Source organism: Sporothrix brasiliensis, assembly GCF_000820605.1.
Source record: "Sporothrix brasiliensis 5110 chromosome Unknown Cont21, whole genome shotgun sequence".
Classification (NCBI taxonomy): domain Eukaryota; kingdom Fungi; phylum Ascomycota; class Sordariomycetes; order Ophiostomatales; family Ophiostomataceae; genus Sporothrix; species Sporothrix brasiliensis.
Genome location: NW_024467140.1, coordinates 287,752 through 311,494, shown reverse-complemented (window position 1 = coordinate 311,494; position 23,743 = coordinate 287,752). Strand labels below are relative to the sequence as shown.

Genomic DNA, 23,743 nt, shown 5'->3' with positions numbered 1-23,743 from the left:
GAATTCGTGAGGGTTAATTGTAAGCGATGATTCACGCCAAAGCCGACGGCTGCCTTCCTAAAACGGAGCCCCGCGGAGGATCAACATGACGGGTCATGCCTTCTTTCTGGGCGGCCATTGAGGAACAAAAACATAACGGAAAGAAAACAAAAAAAAGAACAAAAAAAGACAAAAAATACTTCACAACACAAACAACCACCTCGTCCCACACCATCACACCTCTCCTCATGACCATCGCGGCCACCTGCCACTGCGGCCGTGTCCGCATCGTCGCCCCCGGCCCGCCCGACTACCGCAACGAGTGCTCCTGCTCCGTCTGCTACAAGTACGGCGCCCTCTGGGCCTACTACAAGACCGCCAGCGTCACCATTGAAGTCGAGGGCCAGCCGTCCGTGTCGGCCGCCGCGCCCGCCGCCCAGTCGGCCGAGCCGCTGCCGGGGCTGGCGGCGTATGTGCGCGCCGACGACGGCGGCACGCGGTCGAGCCTGGCGTTTGTGCGGTGTGCGCACTGCGGGTGCATGACGCACTGGACGTGCATTGCGGGCGAGGCGAGCGACGACCACGAGACGATTGGGGTGAACAGCCGGCTGATGGAGGAGCGGGCGCTGGTGGGTGTGGAGCGGCGGCAGTCGCCGGGGCCGGCGTGAGGGAGAGGAGCTGAGAGAGTAGCTGAGAGAGTAGCTGCGAAGCGGCTACTCTCTGTGTATACTGCTACTGAGAAGTTTTGTAGTACTTGGGCTACGACGATGGCGAGGACAGCGACGACGGCGACGACGGCGACGACGGCGACGGCGGCGGTGTTGACAATAGCATGGAGTACGTTGGTAGCTTGGATGTACGTAACAAATTGACTTATGAAAACCCTCACCCCCTACAGAGTCACCACCACCTTGGCCGCCGACACGCCAGCCTTGACCAGATCCAGGCCGCCCTGCAGCGCCTCCAGTCCGTGGCCCACAATCCGCGGCGCCGGCGCCACCTGGTACGTCCCGGCCTCGAGCGCGCGGGGGAGGAAGCCGTCCGGGCCCAGGAACGGCCGCGTAAACGCCGGGTCCTCGTGCACGCCTTCAATAAACTTGCCCTCGACGCCCGCCGGCACGCCCTCGGGCGGCATCTCCATGGTCAGGGCCAAGAACGGCCGCGCCTGGCCGCGGACGACGTCGGCGCAGGCCGCAAGGATGCCGGCAAACGCGGCGCGCTGGGTGCCGCCGTTGCAAAACGCGCCGACCACGGTCTTGCCCGCGGCGGCGGCCCGGATGTCGTCGACCACGGTCGGCGAGCGGTAGTCGAAGACGTGCGCGGCGCCGAGCGCCCTGGCCGCGGCGAACCGCGCCGGCGAGGCCGTCGTAATCACCTCGTAGCCGGCCCGCGCGGCCAGCTGCACGGCCTGGCTGCCGACGCTGGTGGACGCGCCCCAGACGAGGACGACCTGGGGCGGCGTGGTGGCAGGGGGAGGACCTGTCGGCGACCCCGTCGGCGACCCCGTCGGCGACCCCGTCGGCCACGGCGTCCTCAAGTTCAGGTACGTCGGGTGGAACAGCCCAAACAGGGCCACCACGACGCCCATCGGCAGCGACGCCGCCGCCGCAAACGGCACCGCCGCCGGCACCCGGTACGCCATGTGCGCCGCCAGCACCACCCGCTCCTGGAAGCCCGCCCGCAGGCTCAGTCCGGCCACGCGGTCCCCCATCGCAAACGGCGCGCCCGCGCCGGCCTCCTCGACGACGCCCGCCACGTCCTCGCCAAAGACGGCCGGGAACGACAGAAACGAAAAGACGGCCGCGCCGTACGTCTGCATGGCAGCGTCAAACGGGTTGACGGCGACGGCGGCGGTCCTGATGATGACCGTGCCCGCGGCCGGCGGCGACGCGGGGCCGGCCATGTCCTGGACGACGAGGGGGTTGCCGGCGGCCGTGCACACGGCGGCCTTCATTGCGGATCGGTGTGGGGGTGAAGTTGTGTAATGGTAAGTGGTATTTGGGTGAGTGGTAAGTGGTGCTTGGGTGATGTAGTGACTCTGAATGGGACAGGGGCAACGACTTTATAGGAAAAGAACAGACGAGAGGAGGTGGAAGGACAGTAGTACAAACAATGCATGTGCCGTCCTTTTCAGGAGGTGTACTCTTCCCATGTTTCCTTCTACGTATGTTGTACTCCTCGAGTTGTTCTGTACCCTGGCCGTATTGGAGCTGTGCATTATCCTAGGCTTCTGACTGTAGCACATTCTACATCACGCCTTACGTATTCCCAACCAGAACTCCGTCCCGGAAGGACGAGCGGCCGCTACGGAGGCAGCGGGTGCCGATGCGGAATTGGCAGTCTTTGATTTCCGGTCCAATGCCGGCCATTCCGGAGGTAAGCAAGTGAGTCGGCCATAGCAGAAGAGACTCATGTCATAAGTCCGTACACGACAAAGATGGTATATTACAAACAATATAAATAAATGGACTAGACAATGAAGGAAAGAAAGACAAAGATCAAATAACAGACCTCTGATGAATCATGGTAAAACAAAATAAGAAAGAATTATGGGATACGGAGAACGGAGTATTTCTTCAGCAAGGAATGCATCCCACTTGGTATAGAGTTTCTGTGGGCCTGCAATTCTTTCTGTAAAGAGACTTACGAGTACAACATGAGAATCAATACAGACACATGGCAATAAGTCGTATACCCCGTGAAGGCATCGTCATAAGGCGACTCAAATGAGGCTATTCTGTAATGTAAGGATGGAAGGCCGTCACGATTAGCACCCGCCGCTAACCAAGACCCCCAACGGCAACGGAGGTTTAACCCCGCTCTCCCCGAAAGGCCCCTAAAACCATGAGCTCCAGTGCCCACCAGGTGTCCGCCAGTGCCCCAAGCAAGTTGGGACGCTACGCTGATACGCCACGACGTCAGGTGCCCAGGCGGCCACTGTTGCTGCTCGTGCGGGTCCGTTTAGGGCCTTGGTGCTGCCCGTGTGGCTGGCCCAGAGCCCCTCCTTTTCTGAGATTGCATCTCGCAGCCTTCCCCTGTCAACATCGCCCTTCCCACCACCACAACACGAGCATCTCTAGCCCACCGCCCACCACGACTTGGCCCGAGACACACGCGGACACACGGACACACGGACACGTCCTGCATGTCGACGCACGAGAGCACGCGCTCCGAGTCAAAACCGACTGTCCTCGCAGAGGAAGATGCGAGCGGCCCGCGCCGCGTAGAGAGCATGGAGAAGGAGGAGACGGGTGTCGACGGTGTCGAGGGAGTCGAGGGAGTCGGATCCGGAGCTGTAGAAGCATCGGGAGCTGTGCCAGCAGCAACAGAGCCGGCAGAGTCGGCAGAGTCGGCAGAACCCACAGACACCGAACCAGCACCAAAACCGTTTGACCCCTTTGACGATCCCGAAGGACTGGGCGATGATGACAATGATGACGACAACCACGACAACGACCACAACATTGAAGCCTCCGTCGCCACGCTCAAGCCGCCGCGGACACCCCTCGCCGGCCTGTCGCTGGCCCCCTCGTCGGCGACCTCGACCTACATCGACCCCACGCCCGCCACGCCCATGACCTCCCACCCGCCGTCGCGGTCGACGTCCCATGCCGCGTCCCAGCGCTCGCCTCAGCGCTCGCCACCGCGGTCACCCACGCGGTCACCCACGCAGTCCGAGGCGGCCGACACCGACGGCGAGGACCGTCGGTACCTCAGCGACGACGACGCCGGCCATCCCGGTGGCGCCGCGACGCGCCGCTCCGAGATCCAGACCATTATGGAGCAGTTCAGCGGCGACGGCGGCGGGCCCGGCGAAGACGAGGTCATGAGCCCGCGGCTCGAGATTGCGGCGCCCATGCTGGCGCCTCCGCTGTCGGTGTCGTCGGCGGCCGCAGCAGGCGGCGTTGGCGTGGGCGTTGGCGTGGGCGTTGGCGGCAGCCACCCGCCGCGCAAGTCGAGCCTGGAACCGCTGGCGCCGGGGCTGGCGCAGCACATCAAAGAGAGCGTGAAGGCGATGCCGGGCGACGGGGGGGCGGAGGAGGGGGCGGAGGAGGGTGGCGAGGACGGGGAGGCCAGCGCGACAACGAGCGGCGGAGGCATCGACAAGGGCAAGGGCGAGGACCGCGGACCGCCGGTGCCGCCCAAGGACAGCGAGGACAGCATGGACGGCACCATGGAGGGTGCGGAGGCACGGGCCACCTCCGACAACAACGGCCCCATGTCCCCCACCGTGTCGCTCCACCGTCCACCGCCGCCGGCCCCCGAGCCCGAGCCGAGCCTGCCCTTTGACTTCCACCGCTTCCTCGAGCAGCTGCGGCACAAAAAGGCCGACCCGGTCGCGCGCTATCTCAAGTCGTTTCTGGCCGAGTTTGCCAAGAAGCAGTGGATGGTGCACGAGCAGGTCAAGATCATCAGCGACTTTCTGGCCTTTATCGCCGACAAGATGGCCGTCTGCGAGGTCTGGCGCGACCTGTCGGACGCCGCGTTCGACAACGCCCGCGAGGGCATGGAGAAGCTCGTCATGAACCGCCTGTACTCGCAGACCTTCTCGCCGGCCATCCCGCCGCCCCAGCCCATCCCCGGCGCGCGGCCCAAGCGCCGCGGCGGCGAGCGGCCCATGGGGCCCGGGCGCCGCGGCCAGCACCAGGAAGACGTCGAGCGCGACGAGGTGCTGTCGCAGAAAATCACAATCTACGGCTGGGTGCGCGAGCGCCACCTCGACATTGCGCCCGTCGCGGCCGAAGAGAGCGGCCGGCGGTTCCTGCGCCTGGCCCAGCAGGAGCTGCTCAAGATCAAGACGTACCGCGCGCCGCGCGACAAGATCATCTGCGTGCTCAACTGCTGCAAGGTCATCTTCGGGCTCCTCAAGCACAACAAGGCCGACGAGTCCGCCGACGCCTTCATGCCCCTGCTCATCTACGTCGTGCTGCAGGCCAACCCGGACCACCTCGTGTCCAACGTCCAGTACATCCTGCGCTTCCGCCACCAGGACAAGCTGGCCGGCGAGGCCGGCTACTACCTGTCGTCGCTCATGGGCGCCGTCCAGTTTATCGAAAACATGGACCGCACCACCCTCACCATCACCGACGCCGAGTTCGAGGCCAACGTCGAGGCCGCCGTCTCTGCCATTGCCGAGAAGCACCGCGCGGCGTCGCCGCCGCTGCCCATTCCGCCCGAGGGCGACGGCGACGACGAAAAGACCGCGGGGCACAAGGCGGCCGGCGCTTCGTTGCAACCGGGCGACCCGTCGGGAGCGGGCCCGTCGGCACGCACGTCGGCCGATGTGGACCGGCCGAGGACGCCACGAACGGCGAGGCCACGGGAGGGGATCGAGGGAGGCGGTGACAAAGCAGACGCTGGAGATGGTGACGATGGAGATGCCGACGACGGAGATGCCGACGACGGCGAAAGAGACGCCATCACCGGTCTGCTGCGCACCATCCAGCGCCCGCTGAGCACGATTGGCCGCCTGTTTGCCGAGGACCCGGCGTCGCCGACCGACGGCGCCGCCCACCCACGCGGCCGGAGTCCGGGCCGAGACGCCGAGGGCGGCGACCCGGCCACTGCCACTGCCACGGCCACGGCCACGGCCACACGCAGGCAGGCCCTCTCCGCCGAAGAGGCCGCGGCGCGCCAGGCCAGCGCCGAGACCGCCGAGGCCCAGCGCCTGCACCGCGTCGAGCACGCCAACATTGTCGAGACGCTGGCCGGCATGTTTCCCGACCTGGACCGCGACATCATCAGCGACGTCGTCTACCAGAAGGAGGGGCGGTGCGTTTCCTTCTCCTCTCCGAGCCTCCCAGCGGCGTCACATTCGTTCGTCTCGCTAACAGTTCACTGACAATCTAGGGTCGGCCTTGCCGTGGACGCGTGTCTCGCGCTGTCGCAGTAATGATGTGGATTGCAATTTGTGTCGCTGTTTTCTCTCCAGTTTCCTCTCTGTCTCTCCGTCTCTCTCCAGCGAATACCATTGGCGGATGTTTGCCTTTTTACCGTCTACTCACATCACACCGCACTCCTTTTCCACCTGTTCCCGCCTCCACCAACACTACATTGCCTTGCACAATCTCTCACGATCCGTACCCCGTAGCCTGCATATAGAACGACAGCCTATTGGTACAATACAATAAAATCCATGTCGACAACGCCGCCACGGCACCCTCTAAAAATACCAGTCTATGCAGTTAGCAGGAGCACAGCAAAGCCGCAAAACACAGACTGCACGTACAGTAGGCGCCCACGGGCAGCGACAGCGGCAGCTCGTACGCCCAGTCCGTCTCGGGATCGTAGTCGCGGTGGTTGTGGCGGTTGTGGCCGTGGCTGTGGGCGTGCATGGAGACGGACGAGTCGGCGTCGCTCTCGCTCTCGCTCGCACTCTGGCTTTCCTTGTCCCCCGCGTCGTGCCTCGCCGCGACCGCCTTGCCTTTCTCCGCCGTCGCCAGCGACGTGTCGGACAGCAGCCCCAGGCGACGGAGTGTTGCTGAGGCGGCACCAACGGCGGCGGCCGCGACGGACGAGACGGACGCGACGGCTGACCGTCGGGTCGGAGACGTTGTCCGCGAGGCGGCTTCGGGGGGGGCGAGAACAGAAGACATGAGGTGATTATGGTGAATGGTGATTGGGTGATTGTTGATATTGACTGAAGCAGCTAGACTGCTGGACTACGAGCACTCACCAACCATTGTCATGGTTACCTCACCATCCCCTACACCCGTCTCGCCCTCTCCCTCGACGCTGACCCGACACACGGGGATCTGGGACGACTGTCAAAACCTGATACATGGGGCGGCCACCAGCCGTGCCACGCATGCGCCAAACAGACTTTGCTCGTGGCTTTATTTCTCCGTGATCGACCGTCGAACGGCAGATTGTGAAACAGACATGCCACTGATTGGATTAAAATATTCAGAAAAGAGCGAGATGTTCTCAAGAATTGAATAAAGGACAGAGAGCAACAGAGAGCGGCAGAAAGGACAGACAGATCTCTAGAGAGAGAACATCAACAAGATCGCCAAACAGGAGGCTGATGAGGCTCTATGAGGCTGCTTCAGACAGTCATCACTAGCTGCGTAAAGTATCATTGGAGCGTATGTACATAGGAGCTCTTGCGATGCTTACCGTCCGCAAATAGACCATGAACAGCATTGAATGGAATTGAACTGAATTGAACTGAATTGAATCTCATGTTGTTGCTTCAACTGAGATTATGTACAGTGTGTTATACGGTGCATGTAGCTCATCGTACTGTCTTAGTCATCTTTCACAGACGGGGTCCACTTTAGCCGTTCCCCTGCCACGGCGCGCCGCGTCTGCAAAATGCCATTCTAAAGCAGTCTCCAATCGCCGCAAAGGATCCATCGAGCAGCCTCGAGGTCCATCGACCAGCGCATCACGACCACGACCACAAAACGAAACACACCAGAGAAACAGCCGCACTGCCAGCCCGCCTGCTGACGGACACAACACGGCTGCCCACGATGGTGGAATACGGGAGGCGCTCTGGGCGCGCTGCAGCTCGACGCGCAGCAGCAGCTCTTGGTAGGTGAAGCACTGATCGTCGCTTTGAGGGCCGTCGACTGACAACACGCAGAGCGGACACCCAAGAACGTGGACCCGGCCGAAGACGAAGTCATGGCCGACGTGACCGCTGACGAGGCAGCCGACACCACACACAACGACGACGCACAAGACGACGCAGGAGACGACGCAAAAGACGACGCAAAAGACGACGCACACGACAAAGACGCACAGAACGGCGACAACGACAACCGGAACGGAAACGAAAACGAAAACACCAACAACGACACGGCCGACGAGGCCTCGGCCCCGGCATCGGGCGTCGCCTCGGCCGCCACCAAGTCGCCCGCGGCGTCGCCCGCGCCCGTCATGATGATCCGCCGCAAACGCCTCGGACGGCCGCCAAAGAACCGGCCGCCAGACTGGGACGGCATGGTCGAGGTGCCCATGAGCGAGAGCGAGATTGCCGCCGCACAGGCCGCCGCCCTCGCCAAGGAGCGCGGCGAGACGCTGACGCCCCGGCGACGCGGGCGCGGCGGCTGGCGGGGTCGTGGCGGGCGGAAGGGCGACCGCCAGGACGGGCACGGCGGACCGGGCGGTGGGCCGCTGCAGCAGGTGATTGACAAGGACGGTAACGTGGTCGACATTGTCAACGACGAGCTGGACCTGCCCGAGGACCCGGTGGGCGAGACCAAGGTCGACAAGGACGGCAACCTGCAGGGCGGGCGCGAGTACCGCTGCCGCACGTTTACGGTGGCGGGCCGCGGCTCGCGGCTGTACATGCTGTCGACGGAGCCGGCGCGCTGCGTCGGCTTCCGCGACTCGTACCTCTTCTTCACCAAGCACAAGCGCCTCTACAAGATCATTGTCGGCGACGACGAGAAGCGCGACATGATTGAGCGCGACATCATCCCCCACAGCTACAAGGGCCGCGCCATTGGCATCGTGACGGCGCGCTCCGTCTTCCGCGAGTTCGGCGCCCTGATTATCGTCGGCGGCCGCCGCGTCATCGACGACTACACGCTGGCCAACGAGGAGGAGGGCGCGCCGCCCGTCGTCGAGGGCGCCCTGGCCGACCCCAACGACATTGTCGTGCCCGGCGAGCCCTACAACAAGAACCAGTACGTGGCCTGGCACGGCGCGAGCGCCGTGTACCACGCGTCCGGCGGCGGCGGCGGCGGCGGACAGGGCGGCGGTGGCGGCCTTGTCGAGCGTGTCGGCGGCGGCGGGGCCGGCGGAGCCTCGGCGCACGCCCACACGCTCTACAAGGCCGCCGACGCCAAGCGGCGCCGCGTCGCCGTCAACGACTACAACTGGCAGCTCGAGCACGCCCGCGAGGCCAGCAGCTTCAACAGCATGCTGACGGCCGCGCGCGGCACCACGCTCGCGGGCGTCTACGACATCCACACCAACCTGGTGCAGTACCCGGCCAGCATGCAGCCCCAGCGGGCGCGGGCGGTCCTGGTGCAGGACGGCGCGGAAGCAGTTGCGGGCGACGGCGCGGACGCGGACGCGGACGCGACCACCGCCTTCCCGGCGCTGTCCCCGCTGGTCGCGCGCAACTTTTACGTCGCCGACATGCACCTCGAAACACCCCCCGCCGGCATCGCCCCGGCCGCCTACGACCGCTACCGCATCGACGACGACGGCGGCGGCAACAACAACAACGCTGTCGACAACAAACAGGCCGACTTGCTGGCCCCCTTCCAAGGCCTGGCGGCCGTGCCCGACGACATCCGCGCGCTGCTGCCCGCCGAGTGCCGTGCCGCCTTTGACGCCGCCGTCGACAAGGAGCAGGCGTGGTTTGGGCAGTGGGGCCCCGAGGCCACGAGCATGAGCCGCCGGGAGCCCGTCATTGACAAGGCCATTGTGCCGTACGCCATGACGTTGTAGGAGACGGTGGCGGCGGCGGCAAAGGGGGCCGTGGGCGGGAAGGCTGCGAGTGGCGGTGTGGAAAGAAGGTTATTTGCTTGATTTTTGGGACGGTGTATGAGGATCTGTTCTTTGTTGTGTCATTGACTTGCGCCAGGGATATGTTTTCGCTTTTATTTTTGCTATTGTTGATTTAGTCCGATCCACGTGTACAAGTACGGATGGGACATGGAGACCGGGCTTTAAAAGGGAGATACTCGATAATGCAGTAATCTGATTCGATAAATTACTTCATGTGCATTTTTGACGGTTTTATGTCGTTTACTTTCTCATTTGTCTTTTTTTGTAGTCCTTTTGACCTTTTGACTTTTGATTTATTTTGTGTTCCAACGTACTTTTTATCGAATTTTGTATCCTTTATTTGTCTGCCTTGAACGAAAAGTTGAGTCAGCTCCGACAAAATAAACAGATACTATTTTTTCCATCAAAATCACCGCGCCTGTCACCGTGTATGCTGTGAATCCGAACTTTGCTCTGTCAAAGAGGTGACGATGTTCGCACACAGTATCACGTGACGGCGTGATCTGGTTGTGTGTGGCCGACGCTGCCTACCACACGAGCAGCCAACAAACCAACAACCGCAAACAACACATCGCTTCACGACGGCTGGCGACGAATTTCTCTAGCAAAAATGGACCATTTGTTTTCCGGCGCCCTCTTTTCCTTATGACTTCCATATTTGCTAGCGGTCGCATCGCTCGCGACTTGCTTGATGCCAGGGGCATAAAACGTCTGCACATTTGAAAAAGTGCATCCATCACGAACGAGTCAACAGCATCCAGTCGTCTTGACGCGCAGCTGTCGTTCTGCACGGCCACATTCACGACGACCCAAGGGAGGCTGCACGCTTGACGAGCGGCCCAAGCAGTGAGCCGGCGCTCGTCTTTAAGCCGAGGCAGCGGCGGCTACTTCCTGCGCCGCTGTCTTGTCCTGCCGCTCAGGTTTTATTATTATTATTATTTTAAACAATGAATGGCCACACGCAAAATCCCCGGGGACAGCACTCTGCTGGAGATCGAGATAGCTATGAACGGCTGCACAACGACACTTTCACTCAGACGCAGACAGCAGCTGGTATCAAGACCTCGTCACCCACAAAACGAGCCTTTGCACCATGCCTGGATCACGACACGTCTGCACCTAAGAGAGCACGTCTACCAAGTCAAGTCGACAAAGACGACGCTATTTTCATACCGCCAACTGACCTACTAGAAACGCCCTTACACCATCCTCGTCCAAACCGGCTTCCATCGCCTCTTGCACATCCTCTTGACCCGCTGGACGCCTTTGTGTCGCAGTGGTTACAGACCGTTGGATCGTCTGAACGCCAGCGCAACTGTCGTTCTGCCTCCTCACGCAGTCCACTACGAGACGAGGAACAGACCAAGCTTGTCGAAGAAAAGGCGACGGCCTACGACAAGGTCAAGGACACACCAAAGAGGCCACGTTCTGCACCACCAGACCTAAGTCGAAAGGATGCCGACGGTTATACGATCCCGCAGATCCCAGAGTCATGGGCCCATTCGACCGACCGTTCACGCAAAGGCCCAGGGTCTGTCTACACCGGCGATTCTTCGTTGCCGTCCGGGCCGCGCATCCGTGTTGACGATGCAGACTACCGGGACGTGCTGGAGCACAACAACATCCACTTCCGCGACGACTGGGAACCCTTGCCCGACCATGTCGAGACGCTCGTGGCGCGGATGCGCAAGAAGCGCGACTCGCCCGGTCCCACCGAAGACGAGGTGCTCCGCGACCGAGATCGGCAGACGCTGGTGCGCGGCACCGGCGAACCCCGGGTGGCGGCGTACTACACAAGGACCATGTTCCCCGTGGCGGGCGCGGCCGATGTCCTGCAGGCGAGCGCGCGCATGCCCATGAACCGCCGGGTGGTCCCCTTTGCGGCCGACGGCCCGCGCGGCACGGATGCACTGGGTTTGCGTGCGCCGCGGTACTGCACGCCCACGCCCGATCTGCTGTATGGGTACAACAGCGCCAATGCCTTCCCCGACGAGGACCACCGAACGCATCTGTTTTACACGGACCACGAGGTGCGGGCCACCAACGAGCCCGACACGCTCGTGTATCCCTTCCTTGTCGTTGAGTTTAAAGGCGTGGATGGCAACATGCTCGTGGCCGACAACCAATGTCTGGGCGGCACGGCCACCTGCATCAGCCTGGCCGAGACGCTTAATCGCCAGCTGCGCGCCTTCAGCCGCGACGCGCAGGTCATCCACGCCGTGGAAAGCTCGGCGTTCAGCATCGCCATGAACGGCGCCGACGCCCGATTGTACGTGTCGTGGACGCACGGCGACCGCGTCTACTACACGCAGACGGTCCAAGTCTTCCACATGGGCCGGCCCGACCATTACCTCGACTTCCGTCGCATGGTCCGCAACATCATCGACTGGGGCCGCAACGACCGTCTCAGGGCCGTCCGACAGTCGCTGGATGCCATTCTGGAGGAGACCCGGAAGCGGTACGCAAGCGAATCCAAGGCTTGGCAGCGCTCACCAGACTCGGCAGGGAGCCCCTCGGGCAGGGTCACGGGCAGGGTCACGGGCAAGGATCAGCGGCAAGAGACATAGGGCTTGGTGAGGTGGCGACGATTTAAGGTGTTTGTCTTCCTCTTTGCTTTTTCTTCTGTCTGTCATGGGATTCTCTCTCTCTCTCTCTTTATTTTTATTTTTATTTTATTTTTCCTGAAAAGAACCCCATCAAGCATCTGCTCCTGCAAAAGTAAATACAGCGTTTTTCTTCCAAAAGCCGTCCAGGCCTGACAGGGCGTGAATGATTCAACTCAACTCTGTTCACACGAGGAGATGAAGAGTCTTGTAAATAACATCACGTGACCGTATGTTGGTTGTGTGGGTCCCACCAGGCTGCCTGCCACACCTTTGCCAACAACCACAAGCAACAACACATCTCACGAAACTGGGAACCAACCAATTTAAGCGCCCGACGCATTCGCGGACGGCCCGCGACCAGTGTCTCGCGATAAGGACGTCTGCTTTGCGTCGTCCTCTCCTCGTTCACGACCTCTCCATGGTCGCTGCCTGGCAGACGGTCGCATTGCTGGCGACGTTCATGATTCCAGGGGCATAAAGGCTGCATATTTTGGCCAACACATCAAGTGCATCAAGTGCATCCATCACGAACGGCCACACAGCACCCAATCATCTCGACGCGCCGTCGTCATTGTACACGACCGCCTCGCTTGGCCTGTCTGGCCGAGGTTCTGGCCGAGTTCACGACGACCCAAGAAAAGGAGGCTGCGCGCTGGACGAGCGGCCCAAACAGCTGGCCAGCTCTCTTTTTCGTCTAGGCAGCGGCAGCTGCTCTTGCGTCGAGTGAACTGCTCAGCAAGCCCGATGTGAACATAAAAGGCCACCGTCTCTCCTGCCTCTCAACGTCTTTTCACGATGAACAGTCGCTCACAACATCTCCAGGGACAACATCCTGACGGAGACGGAGACCGCGACAGAGACCAGCCGTTGCAAAACGACAGTTTCACGCCCACACAAACACAGACAGCAGTTGGCAGCAAGACGTCGTCGCCCACAAAGCGAGCCTTTGCGTCTTCTGGTCTGGACGATAGCAACGACACGTCTGCACACAAAAAGGCCCGTCTGGCATCACAAGTCGACGAAGGCGAAGACAGTGCGCTCTTTGAGAAGGTAGGTGACAATAGCAGGTGGCAGGGGTTTTCTTCTTCTTCTTCTTCTTCTTCTTTGTAGAGCACATGACTAAATGGCCAGAACGTGCAAGACACGCCTCTCCAGCATCCCCGTCCAAGACGGCTTCCATCGCCTCTTGCACCTCTTGCGCCTCTTGCGCCTCTTGCACATCCCCTTGATCCACTTGACGCCTTTGTGTCACAGTGGTTGCAGACCGTTGGATCGTCTGAACGCAAGCGCAACTGCCGCTCCGACTCCTCACTCGACCATCTGCGAGAAGAGGAGCAGACCACGGTCAGGGTCAAAAGAGCACCAAAAAGGACACGGTCTGTACCACCAGCAATGGACCGAAAGGACGCCGACGGATTTGCGATTCCGCGGACGCCCCTGTCGCGGTCGCGCGCCAGCAGCGGCTCGTCGTTGCGTGGAAGACAGCCCGGAGCCGAATTGGGCTCCGAGTACACGCGTGACTCGTCGTCGTCGCCGTCTGGGCGTACCGCCGTGGAGCACCATACCTACCGCAGGGTGCTTGCTACCAACAACATCCACATGCGGCCCTACTGGGACCCTCTTCCTGAGCACGTGAACGCGCTCATGGCACGGGTGAAGCTGGAACGTGACTCGCCGGAGCCGACCAACGAAGACCTGCTGCGAGACCCAGATCGGTATGAGATGTTTGAAGGTACGGGGGAGGCGGCAGTGGAAAAGTACTACACAGACAATGTCCTACCGAGCGGCCACGGGTACGACGCGGTTAAGACGTGTATGCGTGTCCCTATGAGCCGACAGGTGGTGCCCAATGTGGGCGGGACCGCACCCAAGTTTTGTACTCCCGCACCGGACCTATTGTACGGATACGGCAGCGCGAACGCGTTCCCTGATGCGGGCCACCAAAGCCAGCTAGAAACGATGTCTGCGGAGGTGATTGCCAACAACGACATCAGCACCTACAATGCTCTTATCTTCCCGTTCTTTGTGGTGGAGTTCAAGGGCGTTGCGGGAAACATGTGGGTGGCGGGCAACCAGTGTCTCGCCGGTGCGGCCACCTGTGTGAGCATCGCCGAGAAACTCAACCGCCGGCTGTTTGAGTACGCCCAAGCCAAACTTGATAAGGGCACGGGCAAAGGCAAGGGCAAGAGCAAGGGCACGGGCGGCAGCAGCAAGTCCGACGGCGTGACGGCCGTCGCCAGTGTCGACAGCACGGCATTCAGCGTCGCCATGAACGGACAGGACGCGCGCCTCTACGTGTCGTGGAAGCAGGACGAGCTCAACTTCTACATGACCAACGTGGACTGCTACGCGCTGAGCCGCCCGGACGACTACAAGCGGTTCCGCCGCATGGTGCGCAACATTGTCGACTGGGGCCGCAGCGACCGGCTCAAGGCCATCCAGCGCGGGCTCGACCAGCTGCTCGAGGAGGCCCAGCAGCGCACGCCGGCTCCAGATACGGAGGCAGAGGCTGAGGCAGAGGCAGCAGCGATGGATCCGATGGCCATGTCGATGCCAGAGCCGATGCCTGAGTCGATGCCTGAGTCGATGCCTGAGTCGATGCCTGAGCCGACGCCAGAGCCCACACCGAGCGCGGGTTCCTCCAAGGCGTCCCGTCACCACTCGCCTCCGTCGGGCAAGGGCAGCAGCAGCGGCGGCGGTCGGAGCAAGAAGCCTCGGGCCTGACGAGGCGGTGGTGATGACACGTGTGTCATTTTTAATCATTTTGTTTTTGGAATTGTTTATGACTTCTACATTGTTGAACCATGGCCTCGTTGGATGACTGTTTGGACTTTGGACACTCTCTTGTATTGTTTATTCTTTACTAGTTTCTTGCATCATTTGACTTACTGTTTCTCCTTCGCTACCTGCTTCGCGAACGTGCAGGGCAGCTCTCGATTATGCGGCACACAGTTTTGTGACTAGCAGTTGTCTGCCGTCTTCTCTCGCTGTACTAATCGAATAGCAGGACAATCTCCCAGATTCATGACCCGAATGCCCATGGTCTGCCTGCATCGTGCATTGCAGCATGCGCGTCCGCGTCCGGCCAGTGACGACGTCTTTTATCCAAGTTGGGCCGCAATGAGCGAGAGAACGAGGAGGTTAGCAAATCCCTCCCCCACTGCATCGTCAGTCTTCGACCAGCGGCTTATTTTTGCGACCTCGGCCTGCCCTCCATCGGGACGACCAGATGCCGCCGATTCCGTTGAATGGCGGGGACTCCAGGGAACATAAAGTGCACTTGGTGATCTCAGTCTAGGCTCTGTATGGGAGATTGATTGTCAAGCAATAGGGAAATCAAAACAGACAAGCCAAGAGCCAAAACGGGTGTGACGGCTTTGCAGTGCATGCAAGTCGGTTTGTGTCCCCACGTCCATGAAGGACGCACAATCGAGCGGTTAACATGCTGAATGGGGAAATGGGGACGCCGGGTCAGTCTTCAGCCTGCAGCCATGCAATTCGAACCCGGGATGACCGTCCTAGGTGCATGCCTGGGGGGCTGGACGCACGTTTTGTCGACGTTGTTCCCGAAGAGTTCATTCCCACGTTTCCCACCCACCCCTCCTACGACTCCGCGCAGTCCTCATTCCCCAAAGGAACACAAACCGCCGCCCGATATTGCTTCCCCATTTGCACTGCAGCACAGAGGAAGAGAGCAAGAGAGCAAGAGAGCAAGAGAGCAAGAGAGCAAGACAAATGCCTCTTCCACGTGATTGTCTGTAAATTGACGACGGCCAATACGCTTATGCACGCACACACTCTGGACGGTGGCTGTAACCGGTCTTCCAGGCCGACTCATCCAGCTTCATTTGGAAGACGGCGATGTTTCCGGGGAGAGAGGGCCAGACAGACAGTCAGGAACGCAGAGGCAGACCAAAGACCCTTCATTTGTCCGTTGCAGGCCCTCGGTTGCCCTGTGTCGCCTCTCCGACGATGCACGCTCTTTTCGGCATACTCTCGACAATATTGTCCGCAGCGTGGGTTGCAACCCCTCTCCTGCATCCTGCAGGCAGAGTGTAGGAGCGTAGGAGTGTCTGCACTCGCGCTGACTGCTGTCGGTCTGCAAGTGAGGGTGGGGCAAAAGGCAAAAGGCAAAGGGCAAAGGGCAAAAGTGCACAGGAAGAGCCAAGGAGGTACTTGCAACGGTGACTTCTTAACGAGTTTGCAGAGAACCCGGACAAACGTCACGAGACGTGACGGGACCATGCAGACGAATAAAACAGGGGAAAAGAAGAACAAGCGGTCAAGTCGAGCCGATGGACGAGGCGGCGATGGGCGAGGGACTACCGACGACGTATCGGACCTTTTCTATTTTCATTTTTTATTTTCATTTTCTTTTATTATTTTTATCTTCCACCTAGACGAGGCGACTTCGGGCGTCTGCATCGCATGTGCGGGGCTCGCCTTGACAAATAAGCTCATTCAGTCATTCCCTCCGTATGAGACGGGCCTGGGCCAGCCTGGGATTCTGGGATTCTGTTGGGGACGAGGAAAACAGGCACATTTGCCCAGAGACAAACGGAGTGGTCTCGGGTCTCGCCCGTTCAGGATCACGAGTTCCGCGAGTTCAAAGTCGACTGTCAGGATGGAGGGCATGCCGGGGGACGAAGGAACAGAATGGCCCCGAGTTTCTCCCCCTGTCCAACGTGCATTAGCTGGCTGGAGAGAAGCGACAGAACAGCGAGGCAAGGCCGAGAATCGACACAGGGAAAAGGAAAATGAGGGGCCTCTCCTCGAGTTGGTGTGACAGACTGGAGGGGAAGTCGGAGTACGGAGTTTGTCGTGGAGAGAGAGCATTGCTGCGCCTCTGATTTGTCAGTTGGCCATGTAGTTGACTCTGACGTCGCCTTGCGGAGCCGTTGCAAGGTGTATTCGTTGCAGTCAACTTCGCACTCTCAAAAGGAGGCTTCTTCTACTTCACCGCTAGAATGGCCGGAGGCGGCAAAGAGGCTGGAAAGCGGCATGACTGGACGATGGGAGTCAGGGAGTCAGGGAGTCAGGGAGCACAGAGCACAGGAGCACAGGAGCACAGGACAACGACCAGAACCAGGCGGGCGGCTGTCTGGCGATGCTGAGAGGTTCAGAGGCTCAGAGGCTCAGAGGCCACAGTCACATCACATTGCTCAGGGTTCATACACCAGTGTGATTCACATAAAGTCTAGGCTTCTCCAGAGGCAAATACGTACTGCGTATTACTCTATAATTACGTAGATGCTGATGCTGGAGATGCTGTTGAGCTGAGTCGACAGGCAATTACATTATTTTATTTTATTTTTACACAGCGCTGCCTTGGCCTCCAGGCAGCGAGCAGCGTATTGGACAGTGCGCTCTCCCGAGAGACTGAGTTCGGCTCGTCTGGGTAGACACGGCTGTGCGTCCGTGTGATTTGTGATTCCTGTTTCTGTTCTTCGCACACACACCTCCATCTCGCAGAACGACGTCAACCTGTGGCGAAGAATGACGAGGCGTCGAGGACGTTGAGGCTGTCTCGTATAGTATTCGCCCGTCTGCGATGGACGTGAAGGATGGAGGATGAACCTGCTGCCATCACCCCTACAACATGTCATTCTTGTTTTGCTCACGTCTTGCAAATGTCTCTTGGACGAGAAACAAGAAACGATAGATACGACATCGGTCATTGCAAACACGACCGCATGGCAGGGTAAGCCTCACTGCTTGATCTTTGACACGACTGCGGCCAGGCCTTTTTCAGCTGGCGAGCGTCTGCTGCTGTTTTTGGCACACCCAAACCATGATGACAGGCGATCCTGTGGAGGAATGACAATGTACGAATTATTCCATGTAAGATAGAGAGCTGAGCCCACGCACAGGCCAGCCTGCAAGGGTGATCATGCTCTGACGGTACTGTAGCAACATCTGAGCACCTACAGCAGGGGCAGCCCTTGCACTGTCCCACGCTGCAGCAGAGCAGGCTGACAGGGCTGTGCTTATTGGGGGCCAACGGTCATATCTTACCATTCATACGCTGTCAACATCGTGACGAAGATACCGACACAAAACGGGAAGCTGCCAACTGCCTACCTTTTCTAGCTAGATCTGCCTGTAGGAGTGCCTGTTTGAGCGCCACAATACCCGTAGTTACGCACGAAGAGCATCTTCACCTTTTATGTCATCTGTTCAGGTACGACACAGCATGTCCCAGTGGAGATTGCAGCGGCGTGTTTCTTCCCTCCGTGTGTGCGAATGGCCTACTCGGACTGCTGTAAAGACGACACAAGGACGAAAAGGCCGAGGCTACGACGATGCAGACTCCATTCTGTTGCGTAAAGTTGAGCGGCAGGGGTGGCTGTGGTTTCTATTATATTTAATTTTTAGTGGGCAACACTACGTATGTACTGAGAAATCGACCCGGCCTGCCAGCAAGGACCACTGTTTTTTCTTCTTCTTTTTTTCTGCAGTGGCATTTGTGGACACTGGCGGGTGGATGCTCTACAAATATCAAAATTGTGGTTGGTTGGCTTGTTGACGTTGCCGCTTGTAGCGTATGTCTTTAATGAGGCGTACTATGTATGTCTTGGGGCGGCAGAGGGCTTGTCAAAGACGGATACGATGTCATGAAAGGCCCCAACTTGAAAGGAATGCTTGCTCAGCCGTCACAAACGACAACGGTTGCTTCCAATGTTCCCAATAATACGGAGTCATATGTCAGCCCAGCATAGCAGCACCAGCCCAGCACAACCTGCCCAGACGTTGCGATCCGGGCGTCTGGTGTGTGGTGTCTGGTGTCTGGTGTCTGGCCCACTCGAACCCTTCGATGGTGTGGGTGGAGAAGGAAGAAAAGAAGAAGGTTACGTGAATTTGATGTGAATTTGTGAATTTGGTGTGAATGTGATGCCACTGGCGTGAACCGGCGTCTTGTGAAAAAGGGGCTGGCCGTTGTGAAACGGTCGACCTAAAACGGAGGCGTCAGTCGTAAACGGAGACAAAACGGACCTAGCGTCCTGGTCGCCAAAACAACAACAAACCGGGGGGCGGGACAAGCGAGACACAATCACCAAAAGTGTGAAATCACAATCAGCCACCGTTCTGGCCTGACCAACGAGAAGCCAGAGACTGGGCCGCTCCAAAATGGAAATGAGCCGATGTGTCTGCTAATCAGCACGCAGGGTCTTTCGTCTTGACAGAACGCAGCACAACAAGGAGAGTCGACAAATGTAGTACGACGCATTACTACGTCGATCAGTCATGAAAGAGAGTCACGGACAGAAACAACAGGACAACCCAGTAGCACAATGACAAAACGAGGACAGAGCGGACTGTGCAAAGAAGATGCTGCAGCAGAACTGCAGCAGAACTGCAACAGAACTGCAACAGAACTGCAGCAGACCTCTACGGCAACGTTGCCGAGCCAGACAGATCCGAATTGCGTGTTGCTTGTTGTCTTTGTTTTTGGCGATGCCCTGAACGCGATGCCATGGCCAGTGTTTTGATATTGGCCTCCTGTATTGAAGGACGGTTCGTTTTGCACGGTTTGCACGTGGTCCTTCATTTGCATTTAAACGCGGCTTCGTCTTCTGGAATGAGTGGCCTCTGTCCCTCTTTATTGCCCATGTTTATGCAACGTGTGACGCGTCGTCTCTTCCACTCGCTTTGCACGGCAGAAGAGACACACTGACTCTATTCAGTAAAATGAGCATGGAATTTCGGTGGATGGATTTCCGGGGGATTACTCCGGACGTCTGACATTTGTGTAGGCGTACGACTTAATTTACACAGCAACGCCTGCATCAACCCATATTGCCCTATATCAACCCCATACGCCCTCTGCTATTGAGACAGGAACGCCAGGAACGCGAGGAACGCCAGGAACGAAAGCGGGCTGGTTTATTGAGCGTAAATAATACGATTCGTAGGAAGTGCTTTCATTTTGAACATCGTATGCCCGCCCCAGAACGGACGCTATTTTGGGACCTCATTTGGTGTGCCTCATCTCGCGTGGACAATGAAGACAGTCGCGCCGTCCTCTGGCGTCCAAAGGCCAAACACGACAACAAAACCCTTGCGGATATTCTGATCGGCTGCAAACGACAAACACAGCCGGAGCGGGCAGGGACAGAAACAAAGACCGTTGCACGGTGGAGCGTGCCTGTCAACGTCCAGAGGCAGCATGTAATTACGTCGTAGAAATTACAGAGGACGTCGTAGGGGGCCATGGTGAATGTGGAAATGTTCCCTTTCCGTGGTCCCTCCCAAATATCCGAAACGAACCTCCCAAACGACGGCGAAACGACGGCGAGGCAGCGGGACAAAAAGAAGAGTAAGATACTTCGTACGGGGGGCATGCGTCGCCAAAGAGCAACAGACCGCCCGCACGGCTCAGGAGACCGATCCTCCACCCGTCGCGGGAACATCAGACGAAGGAAAACCCAAGCACGGCAATCCATGCTGTGTTGTTTGCGGGCAGTCTTTTGGCTCTGGGCTGTGCCTTTGTAAAGCTGCCGTCACGAAGAGGCGGTCTGGCTAGTCGGATCGTCTGGGTCCCGCCGAGGTTGGGGCTTTTTTGGGTGCCTGCATGTCTGTTTCTGGATTGCCCTTGGCGGACGGCTGGATCTTCTACGAGAGTACCAAGTATTCGCCTTCTCTTCTGATTTCCGCTGAGGGGAGATGAGCCTGAGGATGAAAAAGGCCTGGCTGCTTCTTGAAGAACTTTCTCGCTAGTCCATCCCAGCACAAGTCGTAAAATAAAGGGGAATGGGGCCACATTGCAAATTGCATCCGCTCGTCATGGGTTGGGCCTGGCCGTTGAGACTTTCTTCCAGAACGTGTTGTCGTCCCCTTTTCCGTATGCCGCAATTGTCAACTTGCCCTTTCCAGCATTCCGGTTCAATGGACCCTGGGAGACGACGACTGTAGCCCGTTTCTGGCCGACTGGTGCTGCCTTTTTTCTCCTCATCTCCTCTTTTTATTTCCTTTTATTGGTTCTCTCGGCGCTCTACTTCTGTACTTTGCAGGAAATCCCTCACTCTGGAGCAGCAGCTTTCTTTTGTCAACGCAACAAAACGGACTAGAAACCGTCTTGAGACCAGCCGTGCAGGACCGAGGATCCATCTTCTCCAGCCCCCATGCACCATGCGATGCAGGAGGACGACACCGGAGGAGACAAGAGCTTGTCTGTCCCAGTCTGCCTCTGCCTCTGCCAACGCCTTCATTCTCGCAGCCTATCCGGCCACCAACCCGAGAACCAAAGTCAGGCACCAAACACACGACGTAGCGAACCCAACAAACGTTGCCCAAACGTTGCCTGTTCAATTGCTGGAGTTATTCCGTGGAACTGCCTGGCTCACGCCAAATTTGATACAGCCCCCTTTTTTCCAGACGACAGACGTGCGACATACTGTAAGATACAGAGAGAGGGCCTTCAACACGACTCCACTGCTTCCATGAGCCAGTGCCATGTTCCTTCCTGTTTTTAGTTTTCGTGACGTTGCAAGGGTCGCCACACTGTGTAAAGGACAATTGTACACTGTGCGATGACGGTAGCCTCCCATCAAACGGGTTTCTGCGCGGCACACAGTGTCAAATGCAGAATGTGTCTGCCCGACAAGCAGGAAAGGCAAGAACAGCAAGAACAGCAAGAACAGCAAGAACAGCAAAACAGGCAGGAGCCAAGTCGCCCCCATTCACGACGCCTCATTCGCCCAGCCCTGGACACTGGGACACTGGGTCGGTCCACACATGCAAGAGTCAACAGCCAAGGGCTCCACACCCCCTATTCTTTCGACGAGTGGTTTTTGGTATATTCTGTATTCTGTAGTCTTGTTCTTTCCTTCCTTCCTGCCTCCTGCCTTCTTCCTCGCCGCCTTCCATTTTCCCTCGCCCCGTTCTTGCCGCCGCCCCAGCCGTTCCTTCTCTCAAAGAGACCTGGAGACTAAAACTCGTTCTGTCTCTGCACGACAGCTCCTAAATGGCCCTCCTGACCCACCTAGAACGAGACGATGCACGGGTTCAATACGGAAAGAACATATTACGGAGAAATGAACGTCGTATTTAATAGGTATTTCGTACGTGGTACGCAGACACTCCACCGTTCGACACCCATCTTCAAGTACCAGGCTAAACGGTCGTTTTTCCTACTACACCCGATACGACCGTTTTGTCTTGGCAGACGCGGACGAGACGAATGACCTCAAGTCTCGACTGCAGGAAAATCTTGACAGGTCGACTAGCTGAAGGGCCAAAACTATGGCCAAAATGACATCCGTGGAGATGACCTGACCTGACACGACCGAGACGACCTAAATAAAGGACAATTCCACACACAAACGCCTCCCTCTACTTCTTCGCCATCTTACGTCAAAAGTGTCCACTTGTAGGCTGTGCCTGGCAAAGTATATGCTACTGTATCTTATCATACGTGACAAGGGCAGAGGTACTTACGACATACTTGTCTGCATGCCTGGTTGACTTTGTCCAGTGCTACGCCGCAATATAATAATTACAGTGCTTGTCAGGTGCTTGTCAGGTGCTTGTCACCGTTCTTTGACGGTCTGCCCAGGTGGCGCCTTCTCTCTGGCGAGCCGTAACCCAAAATGGCTCTTGCCCGGCAAACCGCCATCCCCTCGGCACGCCATCCGTCAAAACGGTCGTATCGGAAACAACAAAATCGGTGACTGTGTTCAGAGGCATGTGAGTTGCCTGCGTTGGGGGATGGAGGACGAGACGATTCTCGTCGCGAAATTGATTTCATTACCAGGACAGCATCTGACTGCGGCGGAGCGACGAGACATTCATGATTGCGCTGGATGGGACTGATTTCACTGCCACGCACTTTCGCCGTAGCGAGAATAGGCCCTGTAAATTACAATGGAGCAACGGATTAAATACGGAGAAAATGCGTACTTTGTAGACGTCCTACGTCCTCAAGGTCCTCTAAACGGCCACACCGCCCCGTCCTATTTTGCAGTCGCTCTTTCCTGTTTCTGCACCCACACCAGGAGACCAGCTGCGCGCCCATGCTCCATTCCGTTTTCGCCCTCCACTAGAACGCCGTCCGCTGCAGTGTTTTTCTAGTGTGTTTTTGGTTGTCCGAGTTTTCTGGGGCCTCGCTCTTCGTGCTTTTGTTTTCTCAACCTCTCGTTCGCTCCTTCCTGCCCTCCGTTGCCCCCCATCGCCCCCCGTCTGTCTGCTGCCTTTTACTGTGGTCCCTTCTCGCCTCTCCACTTCGTCATCCCAACCCTTCTCTGCCTGCCCTCTCCTTCCTCCTTTCGACCCCCATCATTTTCCCGCTCCGTTTTCTCGGCCACTACTGTACGTCTTTGCCCTCTTCGTCGTGTCCCCGTCGCTCCTTCCCTTCCCATTCTTTTTTTGTGTCGTCTCCAGTTTTTTGTTTTCCCTCTCTTTCCTCTTACCTCTTTCCTCTTTCCTCTTTCTCTCACGACTCCCCTCCACCTCTTTCTTCCTTCTCCTTCTCGCTCTTTTCTTTTTCTCTTCACCTCGTGTTTCGTCCTTTTCTCCTTCTCCCTCTCTCCCCTCATCTCTTTCTTTCTTGTCCGTCGCGATCGCAGGAATACGTCTACGTGGTTTCTGTATCTTTGTCTTCTCTCTCGCCTCTCCTCCTTCGCGTTCCTTCTCTCGACGAAACCAACCGACAAATCCCATCACGACGACCAAATTCACTTTTGTGTTGT

The 23,743-nt window shown here is 58.3% G+C and overlaps 6 protein-coding genes across 6 annotated transcripts; 4 read left to right on the top strand and 2 right to left on the bottom strand.

The window, feature by feature from the left end:
- Positions 1-871: 871 nt before the first annotated feature.
- On the bottom strand, positions 872-1,933 carry SPBR_05136 (uncharacterized protein; the record flags this gene model as incomplete). Its single annotated transcript, XM_040763413.1, has 1 exon — positions 872-1,933. One exon carries the CDS (start codon positions 1,931-1,933, stop codon positions 872-874), a length of 1,062 nt encoding a protein of 353 aa, XP_040615131.1.
- An 890-nt stretch (positions 1,934-2,823) lies between these two features.
- On the top strand, positions 2,824-5,872 carry SPBR_04630 (guanine nucleotide exchange factor; the record flags this gene model as incomplete). Its single annotated transcript, XM_040762907.1, has 3 exons — positions 2,824-2,934; positions 3,008-5,751; positions 5,830-5,872. 3 exons carry the CDS (start codon positions 2,824-2,826, stop codon positions 5,870-5,872), a joined length of 2,898 nt encoding a protein of 965 aa, XP_040615130.1.
- Positions 5,873-6,142: 270 nt separating this feature from the next.
- Positions 6,143-6,575, bottom strand: SPBR_08953 (uncharacterized protein; the record flags this gene model as incomplete). The annotated part of the gene is made up of 2 exons (XM_040767079.1): positions 6,143-6,156; positions 6,209-6,575. 2 exons carry the CDS (start codon positions 6,573-6,575, stop codon positions 6,143-6,145), a joined length of 381 nt encoding a protein of 126 aa, XP_040615129.1.
- An 882-nt stretch (positions 6,576-7,457) lies between these two features.
- Positions 7,458-9,390, top strand: SPBR_04811 (chromatin structure-remodeling complex protein RSC7; the record flags this gene model as incomplete). Its single annotated transcript, XM_040763088.1, has 2 exons — positions 7,458-7,518; positions 7,571-9,390. The coding sequence occupies 2 exons, from the start codon at positions 7,458-7,460 to the stop codon at positions 9,388-9,390; spliced, it is 1,881 nt and encodes a 626-aa protein (XP_040615128.1).
- Positions 9,391-10,397: 1,007 nt separating this feature from the next.
- On the top strand, positions 10,398-12,017 carry SPBR_04923 (uncharacterized protein; the record flags this gene model as incomplete). The annotated part of the gene is made up of 1 exon (XM_040763200.1): positions 10,398-12,017. The coding sequence occupies one exon, from the start codon at positions 10,398-10,400 to the stop codon at positions 12,015-12,017; it is 1,620 nt and encodes a 539-aa protein (XP_040615127.1).
- An 834-nt stretch (positions 12,018-12,851) lies between these two features.
- Positions 12,852-14,780, top strand: SPBR_04815 (uncharacterized protein; the record flags this gene model as incomplete). Its single annotated transcript, XM_040763092.1, has 2 exons — positions 12,852-13,106; positions 13,320-14,780. The coding sequence occupies 2 exons, from the start codon at positions 12,852-12,854 to the stop codon at positions 14,778-14,780; spliced, it is 1,716 nt and encodes a 571-aa protein (XP_040615126.1).
- Positions 14,781-23,743: the final 8,963 nt, after the last annotated feature.